The sequence below is a fragment of the Lactuca serriola genome, chromosome 5 (assembly GCF_051521515.1).
Source record: "Lactuca serriola cultivar US96UC23 chromosome 5, Lser_US96UC23_V15, whole genome shotgun sequence".
NCBI lineage: Eukaryota > Viridiplantae > Streptophyta > Magnoliopsida > Asterales > Asteraceae > Lactuca > Lactuca serriola.
Genome location: NC_136412.1, coordinates 39,355,204 through 39,380,056, shown reverse-complemented (window position 1 = coordinate 39,380,056; position 24,853 = coordinate 39,355,204). Strand labels below are relative to the sequence as shown.

Here is a 24,853-nt window from a genome sequence, read left to right as displayed (position 1 = left end):
TACGCCGCACAACAATAAAAAGTCTGAAGAGATTTTTTTTAAAAAACAAACAGCACCTAAGAGTCACATTACCACTAATCTTACCTCAAAACAACATCTATACCATGTGGGGATTTCCACTAGCATCAATCATGACATCCACAAAGTGAGCTACCTAACTGGATCGATATGTTGGATTAGGCATGTTAATTAAATACACTAGCTTTCATCGTGCCCCCTAACCAAGACCATACATTGGCGATGGACACTTTTCATGCTATGACTTTCTAGTATGTTCAATGACTTGAAGCCGATAACATGTGGCCCAAATCTATCACCCATTATTTTAAAGGTGATTCACGAAATCCATAAAATTGTTAAGTACTTAAATCCGATGCACACTAAATCACGTAAGATCTTGCACATTAAATCACAAACAATTTACAAAACCTAAACTTGTTAAATGATTGATTAGCATATTAAAATATAAATTCATGATCTATAACATTTTCATGCTAAGTTATTTGTATTTAATTCCCATAAACACATTATCATAAAAACAAATAGTGACATGTATCTAACTATCATAAAAATACCTAACCTCACATCCTTGTAAATGGAAATTTATAAAACTCCGATTTTACAATATTTACATTACACTAGTAAATATAAACCTCACGATATTCTTACATTTCTTTTGGAACCCTATATCCAGCCATTTAGGTGTAGAATATTTCACCAAAAACATTTTCATGTTTTCTTCATGCAAATATTCTCTCTCTCTCTCTCTCTCTCTCTCTCTCTCTCTTTATATATATATATATATATATATATATATATATATATATATATATATATTTCCTTAATAAATGAAAGTTTTTTTTACCACATATCAATCTTTCATTAGTTTTGACACTTGTAATTCTGTGGTGTTTTTGAAATAAATATTATCCACTTGTCAATTTTTGGTTTGTTTCAAATTTTGAAATTAAAGTGATATATTTATATATCTAAAGTATTAAATATCATATATATAATATTAAATTGCAAAAATACATTTCTTCCTTTCTTATTTTAAAGTTGTACATTAAAAAATGTTTTATGTTACATTTTAATGTTTAATTGTTTTTAAAATCAATCCGTATAATACACGGGTCATACACCTAGTATATATATATATATATATATATATATATATATATATATATATATATATATATATATATATATATATAATTTTTTTTTCACACACTTAATCAATCAATTATCAACTTATCACCATAGACAATCAAGAAAAAAGCACTAAATAACCTAACAACAACAATTTTTTAAATGAGCTCCTAAACATATATGTAATTCAGATGCATTATTGTATCAAAATGTTAACAAAAACCTTAGAAACATTCCTAATAAATACTTAACAAATAAATTAAAGATTATGCATTCAAACCTGAAACTTTTACTGTTGTATTGCAAAATGTTTTAAACCTATTTTATCTATCAATGATTTAATTAAGATTTCGTGACACCAAAATCATCAAATCTAAGTTTTTTCTTTCTATAATTGTTCATCTGTAAAATCGACATGTAAGCGAATAAATGATTGTAAAAAGAATTTAGAAGTTGGGTTTTTGATGAATTTAGTCATGTCTATGGTTCTCAAAAACTAGAAGAAAAATTGAACCAAATAGTATGAATAGAAATTAAACGTCAATAACTCATAAACAAGAATTTTCATGAGGTAAAATATTGGTTTAAGTGTTTTCCAAAATTTTAATACAAGGTTAGTCCGGATAATTCTATTCGGACTAAATTGAAATTGAAATCATGAGGGACGTTGAGGGAGCGCAAAGTGGGTACTTGCATAAGGTCCAAGTTTTTTAATTATATATTTTTATTTAAAAATAAAAACTTATAATAATGATAAGAGCTCATTTTTTCTAGCTCATCCTAAACCTTTAAAGATATTTAATTTTTTTGGACCTGATTGAAATGATCACTTACAAATTACTCCAAGATTGGATAACAATGTATATTTATACAAGTGACATTTAGATCCTTTGTCTTAAAACTAATGATCAAACGACACGTGGCTTTGTGGTATAAAGAGCTAAACATTCTACGATATCTTGAAATAAGGAAAAGAAACAAATGGAAGAAAGAGTATGAAGCAAATATTCTTTAGGGACTATTTTGTAACTATCACAAAACTTAGAGTAAATTACATGAATGCTTCCTATAGTTTGGGGTAATTTGTATGTTTGGTTTCTAACTTATTTTTTTAACTCGGAAGGTCATTACTATTTGTTTTTGTTATGCGCTTAATTTCTACTGTTTGTTTTTATTACACGCTTGGTCTCTGTTTTACCTACAAATATTATTATTTAAATAGAAAAAAATTGTAAGGTAGGTAAGGTAAGATGAAAGGGTGGGGTTGAGTGTGTTTATTTAAATAAATTAAAAAATCAATAGTAAAATAGTCTTTTTAGGTAAGACAGGGACCAATCGCGTAATAAAAAAAACAGTAACAACCTTCGGATTTAAAAAAATAAGTTAATGGCCAAACGCGCAAATTATTCAAAACCATAGGGAGTATTCGTGTAATTTACTCCAAAACTTAAGGAATAGTTTGTAAACGTCACCAAATATACTAAACGACGTCGCTAACTCGAGGACAACAAATCATTGATTCGAATCAACCGGAATTTCTCCGAATCCTAGTACATTAATGCCTCTGGAACTTCCAACTTATGAGATTTCTATGTAATAATCAATTGAATGTGGACATATAGATGTGCTACATAGATTAGGGTTTGAAATTTGTGATGTCTCTAGGTAAATCTTAATTATCTATCAAAGTTATATCTGCCCAAAGTCATCACGCCTGAAACATCGGAGCAAACAAAAGCAACGAATGAATAAGCTAATATTTGTAGATGACAACGAGTTTGAAGATGTTGAACACGATAAAGGTGATATCTTATCTATGACTTAGACATCAATTTCGTCGCTCATTTTGTGTATAAAAATCCGTTAGTTGAATTCATCGTTCCAATGAAATTTTACTAATTCAAATTTGAACATTAATGGTATCAACACAAGTCCTACAAACTGGACAAACAGCAGTCTTAATGAGCCATGAATCAATACAATTAGCATGAAAAGTATGCCTACAATTTGGCAACAATCTGCACTTATCACCTGGCTTAAAACCCTCCAAACATACAGCACACTCAACTCCTTTTTCCACATCTTCTTGATAATCATACCATGGCAGATTCTTTATATCATCTTCTGACATGCTACTACTTCTTTGTATCAAAGTAGTTCTTTCAGCGCTTTCTTGAGTGATCCCTGATCCTCTCTCAACTAAACATACAAGAATTACGACCAAAAAAGCAATACCCACAAGCATTAAAATCACACAAGTCACAATTTCTGTCACCATGTTGGATCTTAATTCTCAATTTAAATCAGAGAGAGCAATTGGAGTTGATTTTGAGATGTAGATCAATGAACACCAGTTTCTTTTCAAATAAAGAACATAACTATTGATAATTTAGGTCCACATTTTTCTGTTTTTTTTAATATAATCATTATACTCGTGAAAGTATTAATAAATATTAAGAAGATTTTTTTTTATCTAAGTAAACTATAGAAATGGTCCCAGTGGGGCTAAATTTTCTTTGCTTTTGGCCAAATAGGAACTTTTTTTTGGCTCTTATTTGGGGTTTTGTTGTTGTTGGCCCATGAGATTAAGCTTAAATACATTAGATCCTTGTCAAATGACTAATTATATTTATAGCCCTTAAGTTTGAATTTTGTCAAGATTTTTGTATGTAGTCATGCAAAATGACTAGAATGCCATTATCTTATTCTTTTAAACAACATGCCACCCCAAGGAACAACTTAATTTTGGAGTGGTTAATCCCAAGTGACCCGATCGCCACTTGTAAAGAGGGTGCACAAATAATTATAAGTAGTTGTAAAGAATTGAATATTGGTTTTCGTATATAAAGTGTTAATAAAGACACATTCTCAGATTTATCATCTCTCATTTATGAGAAATAATTGATCTAAAGATAAATATATAAAGTAATTACGGTCGATAATATTGCAAATATCCTGATGAAATCTCTCTCCAAGCTTGTTCACAAAGGTTATATGCGTAGCATGGGAATAAGTTTTCAATTTGTGTGGGAGTAGTATAAGTAGGTTAATAATATACGAATTGTAACATGAACAATGTGAAACTTGTTTTGATTTTAAAGTGTTAAAAGCAAGTACAATCTTCATTCTAGTTAATATTCTCGTTTGTATGTCTAAGTATCTTTGAATGAATTGTGATCACTTTAATTGTTCATAGCAATTATTTGTCATGAGAATGTTATTATGAAAGATATGGTTGTTATACATTAGGTGTAGGACAAACCCTCTCAACGAAATTATATTGTATGATGACAATTGAACATTTATATTATAAAAAATTTAGTATTTATAAAATAATATAAAAAAGTTATTATCTACGAGTTGTATCATATTTCGGCCATTGACAAGGTAACATGTGACCATCATATAATAAGTATTTGGACATGATGCGCATATATTAGTTGTGATGCTCACATTGATTTAACTATTTTTGAATTTTTTTTCTTTCCAATTTTGGACACACAGATTTGTGTAATTGATACATGCGAGATCTTTTTCAAGCTTGAACTAGCTTCCTTTACAACCACATTAAACGTATCATACTCAACAAACTTTAAAAGGTAGCTCATGAGCCATGATCATGTGCCAAATAACCACTCTCAATGTAGTATTTTCGCTAGGGGTTTGACCCACTTCATTTCTAAGTCAAACTCTAAAGAATCATCACCAATAAATTAATTCAATTTTTTCCTCCACAATTTCCCCCCAAATCAACACAAGTCCTACAAACTGGACAAGCAGCAGTCTTAATGAGCCATGAATCAATACAATTAGCATGAAAAGTATGTCTACAATTTGGCAATAATCTACACTTATCACCACCCTTAAAACCCTCCAAACACACAACACACTCAACTCCTTTTTCTACATCTTCTTGACATTCATACCATGACAGATTCTTTATATCATCTTTTGACATGATACTACTCCTTTGCACCAAAGTAGTACTCCCAATGCTTTCTTGATTCATCCCTGATCTCCTCCCAGCTAAACATACATGAATTATGACCAAAACAGCAATACCCACAAACAATAACACCATAGAAATCACAATTTCTAGCACCATGTTGAATCTTGATTGTAGTTTATGAGGGAAAAATATAGTTTGGGGCATGAATGTGAAGAAGGGGAAGATCGACTGAAGAGAAGTTTGGTGAGCAATACAATTATTTTTTTGATAAATTTACATGTATTATATGAAAGCAATTATAGTTGATGTTGAGATGCTGACCAATGAACACCAATTTCTTGTTAAGTAAAGAAGATAATCATTGATAATTTAGATCTATTTTTTAAGTAATCAATGCACTCATGAAAGTATTAATAAGCTTTGATCATGGAGTGTTTTTTTTCGTTGTCTATTATTGGTGACTTAACAACTGATTGGTTAATTATAAACCAAATTTACTGAGTAATTTCTATAAATAGTATGATGTGGTACTTAATTTTAAACATTATTTTGGGAGAAAATGATGTGGAAGAGTGAAATTAACTCAAGAATTGAAGTTAGATGGATCGGTATATAGTTTCATATTTGAAGGTGACTTCTTGCCTAATTTTATTATCACATGTCACTTCGGTTAATTTAAATTTAATTAAATTCAAATTTTGAAAAAGGAAAACAACACCACATTTTATTTAGCATCATCTACCAATATTGTGCAATTATGTTTAAATGTTTTCATTCCGTGTATAGTATTATATGTAGCCATATAGGCCCATTTTATGTAGCCCACTAAGAATATGAGTAAATTACATGAATGGTCCCTATGGTTTGGGGTAATTTGCGTGTTTGGTCCATAATTTATTTTTGTAATTCGGAATGTCCATGCTGTTTGTTTTTGTTACACGCTTGGTCCCTACTGTTTGTTTTTGTTACGCGCTTGGTCTCTGACTTACCTAAAAAAAACTATTATTTAAATAGGGAAAAGTAGTGGGTTATGTAAGGTAAGGTGAAGGGTGAGGTTGGATGTGTGTTTATTTAAATAAATTAAAAAAATCAAGGGCAAAAATAATCTTTTTAGCTAAGACAGAGGTCATGCACGTAACAAAAGAAAACAATAAGGACCACACACGCAAATTATCCTAAACCGTAAGGATCATTCGTGTAATTTACTCTAAGAATATTCATTGGGAGTTCTTTTAACAGATTTGGCATTCTAAACATCTAAACTTTCTTTCTTAGTTTAGCAACAACACAATTTCATCATATTCTTGTATCTTTTAATCCCATATTCCCGGATATATATCTTACTCTGTCAATTCAGAAATACGAGGTTGACCAAAATTGACATGCCAAAAATAGATACATTTATGGACAAAAATTGCATTCATCCCCATCCATACAAACACACAACACATTCTTTTAAGTATCCCAATTTCAAGAATGCGCCTACACTAACACATAAGGGGATTCAAGACCCTGTAAATCGTCTCTTATTATATAGATTTCATCTCTTAAGGCTCAATCCAAAATTTTCAATCCCAAAGCCTTCATCTCCATTTTAGTAATTTGTTTTGTTTGAAAATTATTTATGTATATATAAACGTATAAAAAAAATATACATTTATTTGATATATCATCGCCACTTCTGGTTTTGCTACATCGATAACAACAAATGGACAACAAAACCATAAGATTCATCGTTGGGATCATCGGTTTGTACATCTTCTCTCATGAAAATTTCAAATTTTTTTTATATATTTCATGCAAATCAAAACTTTTCTACTTTAGACGTTCGTATGATCTTGTTTATTGGCAAAAGTTTGTGTTAGAATCTTTATAGTTCTTATTTATTTATTTATTTATTTCAATATCTTCTGATGTTAAACAATTTTATTCACCATACATCGGAAATTTCAATAGCAGTATAAATGCTCAGAATCTAACAGAATAATTTATTGAGTACTCGTGTACATTTATCATTTTATTGACGTAACTTTAAAATACCATTTTTATTAAAAATATGCGACACTAAATGAAGAGATTCATCTTTTGAGAATAATAATAAAAATATACAATTTTAGAATTACGTCAAAAATGCACATGAATCTATTTTTTTTAGTCAATGGTTCTGCTATATGAATAATATAATGTCATTTAAAAGAAACGGCGAAATAACTAAATCATTTAAGATTAAAAATAGTAAAGTTATTAAAATCACATAATGACAATGACATAAATACGACTTTTTTTTTTTCTTTATTTATTCATTTTACATGCATCTCTAATTATTACTATATATATTTTTTTTAATTTATGCAGGAAATGTCATTTCACTATATCTATATCTTTCTCCAACGTAAGTACTTATATTTAGTGAAATTTAAAGTATATTCTAGATTCACTCATGAACACCATGGGTTTTCCATTTTTCCCCCAAATTTCATAAATGCTCTACTTTAGTCCTCATACTTTAACACTTCTAAAATTTTACACAAAATAATTTCTTTTTTTTCATTGCAGACCAACATTTGTAAAAATTGTGAAATTTAAATCTGTAAAAGCATTCAAGCCAGATCCATACCTTGCGACTCTTTTAAGTTGTGTAATGTGGATCTTCTATGGCCTCCCCGTTGTTCATCCACATAGTCTTCTCATTGTCACAGTTAACAGTGCTGGTGTATTAATTAACGTCACCTTCTGCTCCATCTTTTTCCGTTATTCAGCATGGCCTCTTCGTGTATGTAAATGTAATTCTTGCTATTGGTGTATTTTCAATTTTCATAAAAGTCACAAAAAACTTACTACTTCTGACGTTAAACTCGATTTGTGTAAATATAATGCAGAAAAAGATGATTATTGTTTTCATTTTGGAGGCGATTTTTATAGCAGGAATGGTAGCTGTTGCTTTGACACTAGAACACACACACCCTGCGAGATCTATGCTTGTAGGCATACTGTGTGTCATCATGAATATTGTTATGTATGCATCTCCACTAACAGTTGTGGTAAGTAATTATGATTATAGTTAATGTAATATTCCTGTGATATGTTATTTATGTTTTGGAGAGACTCAGAGACAATCTTGAACTTTATGTATAGTTTACAATTATTTAATTTTGTATTAAACGAAATTTTCTTTTATTTTTGATTTTTTTTAATAAGTGATAAAAACAAAAATTGGTTTAACAGAAAACCGTGATCAAGACGAAGAGCGTCAAGTACATGCCGATTTTTTTGTCGATTGGCAATCTTTTAAACGGGTCTATTTGGATCGTTTATGCTGCCCTTGATTTCGATCCTTACATCATGGTAAAAAATTATAACTAAACGTTACTTGTGAATATATTTTCACTTTTTACCCTTTTGATGATTTTGTTTTTTGATTTTTGCACAAATGATAGGTTCCTAATGTTTTGGGGGCAATTTCGGGAATGATTCAAGTCGGATTATATGTAAAGTACAACAAAACAACCAATTGGGATGAGGAAGAAGAACCACCTAATGAGGTTGAAATGCCTCCATCTGCTTCCAATGCATAATAGAAGAATTAGCAATCTACCATTCTTTTAGTTGTTGCTATACCAGATAGTGTATATACACGTAAATGAGGTATTACAATATCGACCTCATTATCAGTATCAGCCTCAGAACGAAAAAGTTGGCATCGACATTGTTGTCAGGAGAAATATATCCAATGTTACCTTTTCATGAAAGAAAAGAAGAATCATTGTACAAAATGTACATCTTTTATTTCTTATTGTTAGAAAAAATTGTAAATAGATCGATTAGGTTACATGTAAATATGATTTGTAAGGATACTCATGTAAAAAGTTTTTTTTACGCATGGAAAAGGTTTTCTGTGTTGAAGACATTTGTTATTGAAAAATTATGTTTTTCCTTTTTTGTCGGTGTGTTTGCTGTACATATCAAGTTAAATGCCATATTTTTCTAAAAGCATAAAGTAAAGTTTGTACTAGAATGTATGGTCTAAACTTAATAATTTTTCCAAATAATGTGTTAAAAAAACAAAATAAGAGATGCTTATATTTGTCAAATAGACTTGTTGGATAATAAGTTGCATGTGAGCTAGTCTCAGTTTAGGAAAAAAAAACGAAACTAGAGCATTCTAGGACAACAAAGGTCTTTTAGCCCATCGGTATCTGGTGTTACTTTCTCTCTTTAAGGTCAATGGTTCATGTCTCACTGTGGACACATGTGAATAATTTAGGAGTAGTTTAGTATATATAATTGTCTAGGAGAATTCAATCTTAGTTTGATCTAGATCGGTCTCAGGTTGATTCCTACATTTTGGTATACGTAGGCCTTTTGTTGATCTCAAATCGTTCTTGTTTGAATCTAAAATTGGTCTTAAAAAAACAATTTGAACCGATCTTATAATAAAAACCTATTTTGTTTGAATATTTAATTTTTATAAAAAGTTTGAAACCCCTTTTTAAAAGTTTAAGAAAATATCATTTTTTGGTTTTTTAGTAAATCCCTTTAAGATGTTTTTCCTCCTTTTTACGTGGATGACATGATTTTCTTGGGCAAGTGAGATGGTAATAGGGATAATGACTTAAAAGAGTAAAATATTTTTTGATTTGTACACATTTAGTAACTGATTTTTTTTTTCGTCTATATTTACCCCTTCAACTTGTTAAACTGTACACATTTAGTCCTTATGACCGGCTACTCCAAGTTAGCCGGTAAAAAGGACTTAATAGGGTAATATATTTCTCATTTTGTACACATTTAGTCCTTAATATTTTTATACACATTTAGTCCTTAATATTTTTTTATTGCAAAATAAGTCATTTTTGTTTTTGTACTAATTCAGTACTTATAAATAATTTATTTATGTTTTCTCACAACATCTTACGTAGATAGTCATATGATGGTGGGATAGGTTGAGGTGGGTCTGCTATATGTTGTAGTGCGGGCCAGCTGTAAGCTATAGGCACGGATGCTCGAGAAGAGCGGTTGGGTTAAGGCGACATGCCGACAAACCCTGGGTATTCCAGTCCGATGACTAATTGGACATGTTGCATGTTGACATTCCAGTCCAATGACTGCTTGGGCCAAGGTATTCAAATATGATGAGTGTGGGGCCGTTATACATGATAATACGTTTGTTGTATCACATATTTTGGGGGAAACTCACTAAACTTTGTGTTTACCCAGTTGTTTATGTTTTCAGATTCTATCGTTGATCGTGGGAAGACGAAGACATGATAGTACACACTCATCAACAGTATTGAGGATTCCATGTTTCTTATATTACTCTGATTTTCGATAAATGTATTTTGGAATAAACCTTTTTTTTTCTTAATAATGGATTTATAACTAGGGAGTTTTTCCTTATTTAAAAATGAAAATTTTTTGTTGTGAAAATGAGATGTTACACATAAACATCAACAACCCCACACACATCATCAATGATTGTCCCACGTAAGATGTCGTGAGAAAACCTAAAGAAATCATTCATAAGTACTGAATGAGTATAAAAACAAAAATGACTTATTTTGAAACAAAAAAATATTAAGGACTAAATGTGTAAAAAAATATTAAGGACTAAATGTGTACAAAATGAGAAATATATGACCCTATTAAATCATTTTTACCGACTAATGTGGAGTAACCGGTCATAATGACGGAATGTGTACAGTTTAACAAGTTGAAAGGGTAAATGTGGACAAAAAAACTCAGTGACCAAATGTGTACAAATCGAAAAATATATTACCCTTTTAAGTCATTATCCCGATGGTAATAACGTAAAAGATCTAGTCCGGATTATTGGTTGTTTTGTATTGGGATTTTGTGTTGAAGATCAACATACAAAAGTTGAATTTATTTGGTGTTGTAGCTCTCATTCTTTTCTCTTTACGTATCTTAGTCTTGAGGTTGGATCCGATATGTGTCGGGTGGAAAGTTGGAAGATGGCCATAGATTGTTTTAGAAAAGGATTCGCGAAATGGAAACTAAAAAAATATTTTCATTGGGGTCATCTTACGTTGTATAATCTATTTTAGCTAGCTTAGGCATATATTTTATGTCAATGGTATAAAATAGTTTATTGTATTTTGGAAGCGCTATTAGATCTCGTTTTTTTTTTTCAGCAACTGAGATAATAAAAAGAAAAATGAGTTCGGTTAACTAGGACGTATCACCTCCAAACGAAAAGGGGTGGTCTAGGGGTGGGTGGTTGTTCGCGTTTAACGATGTGCTATAGTAAAAATGGCGATGACGTTTGATAATGACTTTAATTCATTATGAGTTCAAGTTATTAAAAATATTCATCGTTATGGGGAGACTGAGTTTTCTATACTATATGGCGAAAAGTTATTGGAGTGTGATTGTTTACTGTGAGGCTGTAACACTTCTTTTTCGTCTTATAGTATAAACGATTAGTCGCGTAAATAAACGTTTTTATAGAAGACTATTTAAGGATAAAGGGTCATGATGAAAATCGTAGTAATCACAAAACCGAGAGCATGTGTATAGGGAACGTCCAAATCAGACTTCGTAAGTGGAAGTTATGATTTTTAGAAGTTGCAGTGTAGCAGTTTGTGACACATAAACTTAAATTAGGATCGGTCGATTGTTGAGAAAAACAATCTAAACGAGAATTGAAGATCTCGTCGATACCTATCCATCAATATTAAGACAGTCAAGAACGGATATTGCATGAGAGAGTTATAATTTTTATACGAGCTTTAACAATTTAAGTCTAATAAATATATAGCTTTAAAAATAAAGTGAGAATTAGCCACCGGAGTCTAAACAAAAGTTAGAGATCTCGTCAATAGCTGCGTGTAGATACAAAGAACGTTAAAAATGGAGCTCGTATGATGAAGTTACGAAATTTACATAAATTAGAAAATCGCACACGTACACAAGCACTGTGCCGCGCACAAAGACAACCCGACGCAACCCACCAAGTTTTTGCCACGTGTCACCCTCTGACTAAAGCCACGTCACCAACCCCGAAAAGATGCACGTTGTGCATCTGTGGTGCACGACATACACCCCTACTATAAATAGAAGTGTTCGGTCTCTTTCATTTCTCACACCACCCTCACTCCAAACTCTCTCATCTCTCCCAAATCCGACCTTTGGGGTATTTTCGGGAGTCCGAGAAACTCCACTTTAGCGAATCTCTGAGGTAGTAGAGTCGGGCAAATAGAAGTGCTCGATATCGAAGACTTGCCTGCGATCTTCATAGTTTTCGTTAGGATCCCTATAAGTTAAGCTATACTTTAAGTGTAACTTATATTTATATTCATAGTCGTAGTTATGGATATATAAATAGGATTTATCAGTAATTACAGTTATAATGCCGATTGATCTACTTATGTGAGAGGTGTTTAGAATGATAACGTTGGCTTGATTGTTGGATTTCAGAAAGGCTATATGTCAAAATGGTCTTGCATCCCAACTGTTCGGCCTAGCTAATCCTTAATTGATAGAACTCTCAGTATTCATTAGGATTATTGAAAGATCTAGCTTTCATTACCAAATTGTCATGGGAATTAATAGTTCATAGTATTATAGGTTAATACTAGATAGCCACATCACCTGCCAGTTAGATTGTCAGTATGATCACCCAGATAACTATTAATCGTCAGAGTAATTGTCCATGTGAGTTATTTCACTATACCATATATTACATCATATATATATATATATATATATATATATATATATATATATATATATATATGTTAGGATAGAGAACTAATAGAGTAGAGCTGGTAGTATAATCTCTATGTGTTTAAGTGTAAACTAGTAAGGTAGAAAATATAAATGTTCCTATAGAATCTAAAGTGCATTCTCTTTGTGCGTAATTGTTGTGATATTAGAGTTAGTTAGGTTTGATGGTCGAACGACCAAAGTACGGGAGCCTATAGACCAACATAAATTGAGTTAAGGTTGATGACGGAATTACAAAGTATGGTACCTATAGACCCACATAGACATAGTTAGGGTTGATGGCAGAATGACCAAAGTACGGGAGCCTATAGACCCGTATAGACATAGTTAGGGTTGATGGCGGAACGACCAAAGTACAGGAGCCTAAAGACCTACATAGACATAGTTAGCGTTGATGGTGGAACGACCAAAGTACGAGAGTCTATAAACCCGCATAGATTGAGTTAGGGTTGATGGTTGAACGACCAAAATACGAGAGCCTATAGACCCGCGTAGATTTAGTTAGGGTTGTGGTATAAGGACAAAAGTTCGGGAGCCACTGTTTGTATGCATGTATATGTATTGTAGTATATGGTATTTTAGGAAACTCACTAAGCTTCGTGTTTACCCAGTTGAATATAATTTTTTTTCAAATACCAATGTGAAGGGCAAGGTTCGACTATACAAATGCATATTCGCAACATGTTTCCGCACAATGTAATTATATTCTGATATCTTTTAATAAATAAAAATAAAAATTTTGGGTTGAAAATAAAGACATTACACGTGTCAAGTAACAATCTACGTGAACAGGGTATGGTGTTTTACTTTACCTTAAAAAACAAGTTGGTTATTCTTCGACTCTTTTTTTATAAATATGTTTGGATTGGAAACATCTATGATGTATTTGTTTCCTAGATTTTATCTTCTTGAAAATGTTAAAGATTGTTGCATGAAAGATACGTGATATGATCAAGTGTTGAGTTAGAATTGGACGATGAATGTTAGGGGTGAAGATACTTAGTTATCGAGTCTTTTTCAGTCTTCTTGATCCAGTTAGCTTCTCTGATCAAATGGATAAATATATGTGGGAGCTAGACGCTCGTAAGTCCGATTTGTTAGCTCAACACAACCTCATATTAATGATGTTTTTTTTTATGTCGGTAATAGTCTTACACAGTGGAATAAATTTATGCCTAACAAGATTAAAATTATGGTGCGGAGGAATATGCTTTATAGAATTTATTATATTATCAAATCTAGTGAATAAAGGTGCATATATAGACTTAAATTTATTGTAACATCATCTTTTGGGGCCTAGAATTTTATCAATTTTAGTGAAAAATAAATTTTTAGAAAAATAATTAAAATAAATTAAAAGATTAAAATAATGATTTTGAATATATAATATTTATTTATTTAATTATTAAAAATAAATTAGTATCTCGTTGAGTCAAAATATTAAACTAGGGCTAAACTGAAAATTTAGATAAAAATCTAGTGTTGATCAAGATTTGATTTGATTAACTTGAAATATGACTTATTTATTATTGCTAAGGAAGGACTTATATTGTAAATATACAAGTTACTAGATAAATTTCTACTAAATGGTGGTCAGCAACGGAGAACTTTCCCCATTGCGATTTTCTCTCATCTCTTGGTAAATGAAGATGAAGATCTAAAGTATAATTGGCAAAGATCTAGTCAAGTTCTCTTCATCCTTTAGCTCTATATGGTATAATTCTTCTCTTATCTATTCATTTCATAAGCTAGGGTAAGGTCTAAGGTAATCCTCTAAGTCTAAATTCTCCATGTTAACCATACAATTAGTTGAGTTTATGACATTCATCACCTTCCTTGATCATTCTCCAAGCAACAATTTTCGTCATAGATGTTTGTTTGGAGTTTTGATGATGATTTTGGGGGTTTCAACCCTAACATTTCTCAAATATGATTTTAAGTATCATAAGTATTTATTTATTTATTGGGATAAAGATAATATATTTTTCGATTTGTACACATTTGGTAATGAGTTTTTTTTCGTCCACATTTACCCCTTCAACCTTTTAAACTATACACATTCAGTCATTATGATCAGCTACTCCAGAGTAGCCGGTAAAAATGGCTTAATAGAGTAATATACTTCTCACTTTGTACACATTTAGTCCTTAATATTTTTATACACATTTAGTCCTTAATATTTATTTTGTTGCAAAATAAATCATTTTTATTTTCATACTCATTCAGTACTTATAAATGATTCTTTTAGGTTTTTATCACGACATCTTACGTAGGATATTCATTAATGAGGTGTTTGGGTCTTTTCATGTTTATGTCCATCATGATCTCGACTACTTGGTTGTTTAGGTCATGCATTTTGAACGTCATAACTTCTTCATACGATCTCAGATTCTAACGATTTTTATATTCATGCGTTCGTATTTTAGTCTATTACAACATTCAATTAGATTACTCCCGTTAAAAAATAATATATTTTTACTTACGATCTTTATATCCATTCGTTTTATGAAAGCATGTATGGTTTTTTTTATAAAATCGTAAGTAAAAATATGTTACATTTTAACGAGAATGATCTTAACGAAAGTTGTAGTAGACTCAAAAAACGAACACATGGATATAATGATCGTTAAAATATGATATCGTATGAAGAAGTTACGACGTTCAGAACACAAGACCTAAGCCCAACCACAAGGCCTACGCAACCAAGCAGTCGAGATCGTGATGGACATAAACATAAACAGCCTAAAGAAATTATTCATAACTACTGAATGAGTACAAAAACAAAGAAGACTTATTTTAAAACAAAAAAAAAATAAAGTATTAAGGACTAACTGTATACAAAAATATTAAAGACTAAATGTGTATAAAATGAAAAATATATTACCCAATTAAGTCATTTTTCCCGGCTAACCTGGAGTAACCGGTCATAATGACTGAATGTGTACAGTTTAACAAGTTGAATGGGTAATATGGACGAAAAAAACTCAATGACCAAATGTATACAAATACAAAAAATATATTATATTTTTAAGTCATTATCCCTTATTTATTCTTATGTTTCTAATGCTCTATAGTCCTTGAACTTGTTATCTAATCAGTGGATGGTTAAATTCCATCTCTAATAATCATGGTTAAATTCCATCTCTAATAATCATTTCAACAAACTAGTGGTAAAAGTATTGAATTAGTATAAATTCATAAAAGAAACAATACAAATGCATATGCAACTAACCCAAACAAAGAAGACTTATTTTAAAACAAAAAAAAAATAAAGTATTAAGGACTAACTGTATACAAAAATATTAAAGACTAAATGTGTATAAAATGAAAAATATATTACCCAATTAAGTCATTTTTCCCGGCTAACCTGGAGTAACCGGTCATAATGACTGAATGTGTACAGTTTAACAAGTTGAATGGGTAATATGGACGAAAAAAACTCAATGACCAAATGTATACAAATACAAAAAATATATTACATTTTTAAGTCATTATCCCTTATTTATTCTTATGTTTCTAATGCTCTATAGTCCTTGAACTTGTTATCTAATCAGTGGATGGTTAAATTCCATCTCTAATAATCATGGTTAAATTCCATCTCTAATAATCATTTCAACAAACTAGTGGTAAAAGTATTGAATTAGTATAAATTCATAAAAGAAACAATACAAATGCATATGCAACTAACCCAAACCCAGTCCACTACTCTATAAAAAATCCCTTACAATTATGGGTTCAATGGTCTGGCGGATTTCAAATAAGGCACCCGCTTATACCGTTGTCGATGACTACCCACTATCCTCTTTAAAAAATTTAAGATAGACACATGACCACTAAACATGTCTTCCATGGAATGGGTTGTAAAGCCTATCACGAAGCTTTTGCTTCAAACCAGAATATTGGATCCTTATAACTGGAATTTCACCATTTACTTGTAATATAAGTCATGAGGACTTTCAACACCTATCCTATATGCAATACACAAGTAAGGATACTTCAAAATCATATTTCCAAATCATACAACATTTTCCATTCTAAAATATGTCCCAAATATCATTTTCATGCCATGAACATATATGTCATATAGTAGGAATGGCAAATCGGGTCATTGTGTCGTGTTTTTATCTGACACAACACGACAATGTTTTATGTAACACGAACACGATACGACACGATGTCGTGTTTTTTTTAACTAACATGAAAACGAACCGATTAAAAAACGACAAACACGACACCATACGACAAAGACAACATAATAAAAAAATATTTTATTTAATTAACATTTAAGAGAAATTAAATATCCTCCAACTTTTCTTCCTAATTATCTTCCTACCTGGTTGAAATGTTGACAAGTGTTCAAATATATAATTAATTTTATCAAAATATAACACATGTCATAATTTCATATTGGTAGGAAGATATATAGAAAGAAAATGTAGGAGAATACTTAATTTCTCAATATTTAATTATACATAACAAGAAAAACACAACAAACACGAAAACACGACAAATAAATGCTAAATCGTGTCAATTTCGTGTTGAATTTTAAACACGAACATGACACGGCATGACATCGTGTTTTTTACGCTTAACACAAACACGAATTCAAATTTCAGTTTCGTCTCAATTTCGTTTCGTGTCGTGTATTTTTGTCGTATCGTATCAACAATTGCCAGCCTTACCATAAAGCAAACAAACCATATAGGTAATACTTTCAAAACATTTCAAATAAGAGAGAGGGGACAAGTAACAAATCAACTAATTTGAAGCAAAGAAACATACATGATTTTTAGAGATATCAACACTTTAATTTGGGTCCCTATAATTGGTCCTATAAGTTTTATGTAAATCTCTATTCCACACCAATTGCGTTTTCTATCCTAATAATTAATGAAAACAACCAAATTACAAGAATCCTTTGGACGCAAACGGAACATGGGGTACATATGAATGTGTTAAAATAAAGAGCAAATTTAGTGGATGAAAGTGGATACAATGTACCACTTGTTTAGCATGCGTGACCACAAAAGGACAACTCTAAATCATTTTTATCCTGCCGATGTATGCTTCTTTCCCAGCACGCAATCGCACCCATCATTTCATTTTTCATAGCTTCTAATGTCCTACTTCAAGCACGCATAAATCATAAATGAGAATTGTAACCAAATGTAGAATCAAAAAGCATACGACAGAAGGTAAGATTTTGGGACACTTTGTATACACATGTGAATCATAAAATCAAAGCAAAAAAGAGTTGGGCAAACAAAAAATCAAATGTGATTTATAAAAATTGTTGATTACTGATAAATTATATGTAAACATGCTAAAAATACCAAAATGAAAAAGCTAAAAAAAATTAGGTAGAAATCTGAGAAGCGAGTTCTATAAGGCCACACAGATGAGATGGGATATAAAGGTAGCACCTGTTGAGAGTGATTATACTTCTATTCCTTCATCTTTCTTTCTACATCAAAATTTCCCCTCTTTCCACTCCATCTTCGGCCATCCTACAACTATACAAATGATTACTTTTATACATCGACATGTAAAATTGAATCGGATATTCTCAAGTATGGGTCAAAACTCAAAAAGGAACAGATCTTATTTCTTTAATGAATTATATATTAAATTTAATTATAAGCGATTTTCAACTCATATAACTCGTTTTATTTAGCTTATTTTTGTTTTATTTTATTTATTTTGTGTACTATCTGTATAATATAATCTTAATTAACATATCCTCTATGACTTTAAAGTGTTCTTTCTATATTTTGATTTCATATCTATATTTTGATTTCATATCACGTGTTAGTCCATGTTATCAGTACATTTACATTTCATCACATTTGTTAGTCATTAAAATAAAATATTCTTTTACAATAAAGTATGGGTGTTCATTATTTTATTTATGGACATCTATCTAACCAAATCCGACAATATCTGTTTTATAAATATTTCAAAACCATTACAATAACACCAAGCGCACAACAATCAAATTTCTAAAATCTCATGACAACAACATTACTATGACTTTATGAATGATAAAGCAAACACACGTGTTCATCTTCAATCCGATGTGGTCCACGTCATGTCATTCTCAAATATCCAATGGCAGACTTCAATAAGACCCGGACCCGACCCAAGTGCCACAAATGCTCCGTGACCCGGGCTCCATGCTGATGTATCAATATGACATATTGCAACACCGGTATTAATTTTTGCCTTATTGTACACGTCAAGTATATCAGCTACATAGACTCTCACTTTCGGGACAGAGTGGCAATAATAGAGAAGGTATGGATACAAGCTTTGATGGCATGACACTGACTTAGTGAGCTTCCCACCGTTGACCCCTTTGACTTCTCCGATCATCACCTTTTCTTTTGACCCTCTAACATTCTCTGTCGTCCTTGCCACAACATCATGACCCAAAACCGAAACAGCGAAATCGATCATGTCTTCAATCGATCCAACACACCGTTTGGTCTCACCCTGGCTCGGGGCCCGCTCGCATTCTGACAACGTATTGGTTAAAACACGCTCCAGAACAGAACTGTCCCGAGCCTGGAAAACTTCCTTCACACCAGATAGTTTGTCAGTAGCAAACGGTAATTTCGACGTGATGGCCCGGGGCAAAAACGACCGTTTAGGCATTTTGTCAACAATGTCGGGCATTGTCATAACGGTACCTTTCTTCAACATTTTCTCCCGAAAGAATTTAACCGGCTCCGACCATTTATTTACCAAACTGCCACTGACCTTGGTAGGACCCGTTTTTGACCCGGGTTTTGTGTATTGACCAAATGTGACACCAGTTTTGGTATAGTCTTTGAATGTGGTATTCAAAGCATAGATACTAAAACCGGTAGATTGACCCGTGGATCCTTTACCGTATTCTCTAAACGAATCGACACCCGGGTTGAATGATTTTCCATAATTTACAAAATTTGTTTTGCCCGAATTTGATTTTCTACCGTATGACAGAAATGTGTCTGTACCCGAGTTCGCTCCATCTCGGTAACTCACAAAAGAATCCGACCCGGCATTTCCACTATTACCACCATATGCTTTAAAATCGTTTTTTGGGTTATTTGCATTTGATGAATACGCCTTGAAAGTATCATTCGCATCGTTTGCCAGATCAGCATAGTGCGAAAAAGTGGACCCGATTACATTCGACGTGTCGCCATACCCGGTGAACCCCACCGGAACTCCGTTCCCATTTTTACCGTAGTTCATGAACTGTTGGTTCCCGGAGTTTGTGTCGTCGACGTAGCTCTTGAACGACATGGCATGGTTGTTTCCGTTGGCTGAGTAGGATGCAAACCGGAGATCAGGCACATTGACACGTGGCATATAGGAGGTGAAATCGCCATTACCTCCGGTGGCATCGGTGGCGTAGCTGGTGAAGTTTGAGTTAGCGACGTTGGCGTCAGTCGCGTAGGAGGTGAATCCTTCATGGTGGCCGGTGGATATGCCGCTGTATCTGGCGAAACCACTAGATGCAAAGTTAATGTTTTCCGAGTAGTTTTTGAAAGTGTCGGCGCCGCCAATTTGGGAGGAGCCGTAGGTGGAGAAACGTTTGGAGTTGTAAACAGCAAAGTTGGTGTCTTTTAAACGACCGGAATTAATGGAGGTGGGATCGGAGAAACAGAATAAGTCGGCGGAGGAGCAGAAGGAAGAAAGATGAGATGAAAGAGAGTGGTTGGAAGCTAATTTGGTGAATAATGAGAATTCGAAAGGTGAGAGTGGTGAAGCTTTGGAAAGAAGAAAAGAAGGGATCGGAAAACGATTGGAGATCTGGGTTTTCCAGTAACGAGTTATAGAAGATTTAGGGGAAAAAGGATTTGATTTACTCAAGTTCGCAACACCAGGAGGGGTTGCCTCGACTATGGAAACCTGCATGCATGAATTAAATGAGTAAGAGCAAACAAATTAAGGTAAAAGACAAGTTAATGGAAGAAGAAGAAGCCAAATGTGAAGAACTTACGAAGATGGATGATAGTAATACGAACAAGAAGCAGAAGATATTAAATTTGACTCTTTTGTCCATCTTCATTTGTCTGTGTGTGTGTGTAGAAGGTGGGTTACTGTGTGCGTGGGGTGGATGATGGTGAGATTTTATGGAGGGGAATGGGATTTTATAAATAAAAAATAACTTGTAATTTGTTTTTTCTTTCATTTTACCTTTTGTTTGAAGTAACTCAACAAACCATTTGGATTTATCTGTAATCTTTTCAAATAAACTAAGAATGTATTGGTTTGTTTATAATTTACTTGATAAATAAATGTTTTACACATCTTGACTCGTTTATAAATTTGGTCTCGTTTATTTATACTACACTTATTTACTTTTAATTATTGTGAATTATTGTGAATTATTGTGATGGTACGATATGGGCATTAGGTGGTATGACGACTAGTAACTATTTGTCCGGACTTGACTCCAAGATTTCAATATAAAAGCTTGAAATGAAAAGACAAGATCGGTGGCTTCTTTCGGACATTTTCACTTTCCTTTTTCTTTAGGGTGTTCTTTACAGAAATGTTGAAAAAGACACTCTCAAAGACCATGCTTTTAATTTTAGCAAAGGACCATAAAATTGGTTGAGAGGTTCGTATAATTATATAAAGTTGAGAGAAGTAAGGTTTGAATTGTATTTCGCATTTATAGTAAACAAAACACAAAAATGTCTAAAAGGAATCAAAATAATGGTTTCCTAATCATAGTAATTAGCAGATTATGGGTTGACTAATTAGATAGTATCTAAGGTGGTGTTTGTATTTTTAGACCTTTTGACCATTGTATATGCACGAATATACAATTTTGAAAAATAACATTTATTTTTAAAAGGCTGCGTGAATATACCATTGTATTTTGCATTTATAGTAAACAAAACACGAAAGGAAAAATGTCTAAAGGAATCAAAATGATGGTTTCCTAATCATAGTAATTAGCATATTATGGGTTGACTAGTAATTAAATACTATGTAAGCTGATGTTTGGTTTTGTAGACCTTTTGACCATTGTATGTGCATGAATATATAATTTTGAAAAATAACATTTATTTTTAAAAGACCGCACACATAAAAAAAATTGTTTAGCGTCTTTTTTCACGCACACATAAGAAGAAGCTTTTATTTCTTTCAGACATCTTCTAACTTAAAAAGAAGCTACATGCATCCATTTGGTCTGTTGTCGTTCACGGAGCCCCACCATTGCATCTGTCAGTCATGTCGTTAGCTTCGCCGCTCTCTCCTCCTCCACATGTACTTTTTTTCTCTCGTCTTTATTCTCTCCCATACCATCTATCTGTTTTGTTCTCCCTTCTCTCCCCTCTCGCTCTCTGATTTGTAACACCCCATTTCTAGGTGCATTTCTTTATAATTAAAGTTTATTTATTTTTGCAAGTGTTGGTTGTACGCGGGGCGTAGTCAGTTGAGTTATGCAGAACGTAACTCATTAACTTGGACGTGAGACTTAATGGAGTACATAGGGCGTACCCAGGTTACGCAGGGCGTAACCGTGTAGGGTGCACATCCTAATTTTGGTGTCTTGGACCCTATTTAAGGACCTTAATCTCTTGGAGGCCCTTATTGATGGGTTTTATACAAACAATCCTATGTGTACATGCAACCCTAGCATTGGATCTATGTTTTCACTATTAGATACACAACATTATGAACACATAATAAAACCCTAATTCTAGCATATAAGTAATCATATTAACATAAGAATAGGTTTATAATATTACCTTGATTGTTATGTAGCAATAACAATCCCAAATCTCCTTGTATTGACTTTGGAAGGCTTAGAGTCACAAGTGTCACTCCTCTAATGGTTCACAAACACCAAGAGCAAATGGAGAAGGTATAAAGAGAGAGGAGAGGTATAAGAATTCGTCCCTAAGATACCTTGGGAAGGTCTGGACGAATTATGAGCCAAAAGGGTGTTTATATAGGTGTAGAGATAGGGTTTCAGTCCTTATCCTTATCTAGTTGCTTGCCCACCAAGCAACCCATAAGATAAGCCTTGAATCCTTATCATGGACGAATTCTAAGGTCTTATCACCTTAAATTCGTTCAACCTATCCTTAGGATAATCCTTACCCTATTTTGTAACTATCACATAATTACAATTCAGCCCCTCTAGTTTAATTAATTACATTTGATCACAAAATTAATTCTTAATTAATTTTTGACCAATATTAATTAAACAAATATGATTTCTCCTTTAATATATTATTCTTATAACATATTAATAAATCATAATAACCTCTCTCTCTATTTATTTCTCCAATCAAGTTGTTTTGGTGAAGGCAACCCAAAATGACCATGCACCATCGAGTTAAGTACATACCAAAATAGTTATGGACTTAGACACTAATCCAACAGTCTCCCACTTGGATAAGTCTAACAACTATTCTACGTATGACTTCAGATCCTGATCTGCAATCGTAGCTTTCCAAAGCCGCTGTCAACTCTGATCCTATCAGATACGCGTGTCCTTAGATAAGGGATCATATATTCCTCCATTCTAGATATCATATGAGATATGATTTCAAATCATTCTCTTTATACTATATCTCGATTTCCGATTTATGACGACTGACTAATTGAACAAATCAAATTAGCCCTAGCCCGGCCGAGCATTTACGTTTGTCATCACTAAATCATCGAGGGGCCCAAAGATATCACTTTTATCCTACTTTGGATAAAAGGAACAGATAAACTTTGATACAATGCTTGCTTGCACTCACTCACCAAATCACACACAACAATATGTTTTATAACACCAAGTTACTAGTGCGTTTACATATTATCAATGTGAAACCGATTTGCAAGATACAACTCACACATCTCGGTTTCAAGAATATAAGATATTATCGTCTCACCAATCACTCGTGATACAATTCATGGAGTAATCCAAGTGAGCGTGGGTTTAATCCAATGCTCAAATCATATTCATAAGCACTCACGAACGTTGCAACAAACATTTGCTTATGTCTAATACTCTTTTAGACAATCCACACACCAATTCATGACAGTCTTCATTCATACCTACTTCCAACATATGAACGACTGTGGCCCGTTCGAATAATTCGATTATTCTTAATAAACTCAATTATTCTGGAAGTCAAAACATGCAGATGTGAAACACAAGAATAATACTAATCCCATATGGTCTCAACCTTTGAGTATAAATAAAACGCCTTTTATTTATCACCATATTGATTACTCATTATTTGTCGTTTCGGGTAATCAACTTCTTTCTTGAATTATTACACTTGTCCCATGCTCCTAGCATGCACACAATGTTTACCTATGGTTCTTACTTTGTGAAATAGACCAAATTGAGCACATTTCCAATCATTCTCATTTCACAACTCCAAATCCTTTTTCATAAGTGAAAGAATATCAAATTCTTGCTACTTATAGAATATTCTAGATTCTAACATTTTATGCAAATTTCCTTTCGTAATGTCACTGCACAAAAGTCACAAAGACTATTGCCAATGATATTACAAAGTCCTCTATCGGAGATTGTTACAAGACAATTCCATAGACGCGATGTCTCTCACTCAAAGTACATTCCTTTTAACATCCTTTTGCATAGAAGTTTCTAATCTAGTCATAGATTTCTCAATATTCAATTCCCAATATGGACACACTTCCATATGTTCCATATGACAACTCATTCTTAATAGAATCTTTTCTATTCATAATAGAGTCGATATGGTCCATCCAATATGGAAAGATTTCCAGATTTTCCAATACTATACTTCCAACTACTCACAAGCGACCAATCCTCGTCGAACTTTGGGTTGTCCTTTGATAGTTGTTTAATTGTTTTAGTCAAAACCAATTCTAGTCCCTTTTCCCTCTAAATGCGCTAGACATTTGAAAAAATTTAGAATGGTCAATCATTAAAGCATTTACAATCGATCCTATACCCGAAGCGTATGGGACACGACGCATAATGTTTTATTTGCTATGTTCTCAAAATTC

The 24,853-nt window shown here is 32.4% G+C and overlaps 4 protein-coding genes across 4 annotated transcripts; 1 reads left to right on the top strand and 3 right to left on the bottom strand.

Annotated features, from left to right (window-relative positions):
* Positions 1-3,049: 3,049 nt before the first annotated feature.
* LOC145049444 (RING-H2 finger protein ATL14-like) lies at positions 3,050-3,427 on the bottom strand. Its single transcript, XM_078997853.1, has one exon. It carries the CDS (start codon positions 3,425-3,427, stop codon positions 3,050-3,052), a length of 378 nt encoding a protein of 125 aa, XP_078853979.1.
* Positions 3,428-4,867: 1,440 nt separating this feature from the next.
* LOC145049443 (RING-H2 finger protein ATL66-like) lies at positions 4,868-5,254 on the bottom strand. The gene has a single exon (XM_078997851.1). The coding sequence runs from the start codon at positions 5,252-5,254 to the stop codon at positions 4,868-4,870; it is 387 nt and encodes a 128-aa protein (XP_078853977.1).
* Positions 5,255-6,550: 1,296 nt separating this feature from the next.
* Positions 6,551-8,996, top strand: LOC145049662 (bidirectional sugar transporter SWEET5-like). Its single transcript, XM_078998040.1, has 6 exons — positions 6,551-6,846; positions 7,454-7,490; positions 7,655-7,871; positions 7,978-8,139; positions 8,324-8,443; positions 8,536-8,996. The coding sequence occupies exons 1-6, from the start codon at positions 6,807-6,809 to the stop codon at positions 8,671-8,673; spliced, it is 714 nt and encodes a 237-aa protein (XP_078854166.1). The 5' UTR covers positions 6,551-6,806; the 3' UTR covers positions 8,674-8,996.
* Positions 8,997-18,765: 9,769 nt separating this feature from the next.
* Positions 18,766-21,137, bottom strand: LOC145052339 (polygalacturonase 1 beta-like protein 1). The gene is made up of 2 exons (XM_079000147.1): positions 20,835-21,137; positions 18,766-20,743 (listed from the first exon to the last, which is right to left on the bottom strand). The coding sequence occupies exons 1-2, from the start codon at positions 21,024-21,026 to the stop codon at positions 18,911-18,913; spliced, it is 2,025 nt and encodes a 674-aa protein (XP_078856273.1). The 5' UTR covers positions 21,027-21,137; the 3' UTR covers positions 18,766-18,910.
* Between the last annotated feature and the right edge of the window lie 3,716 nt (positions 21,138-24,853).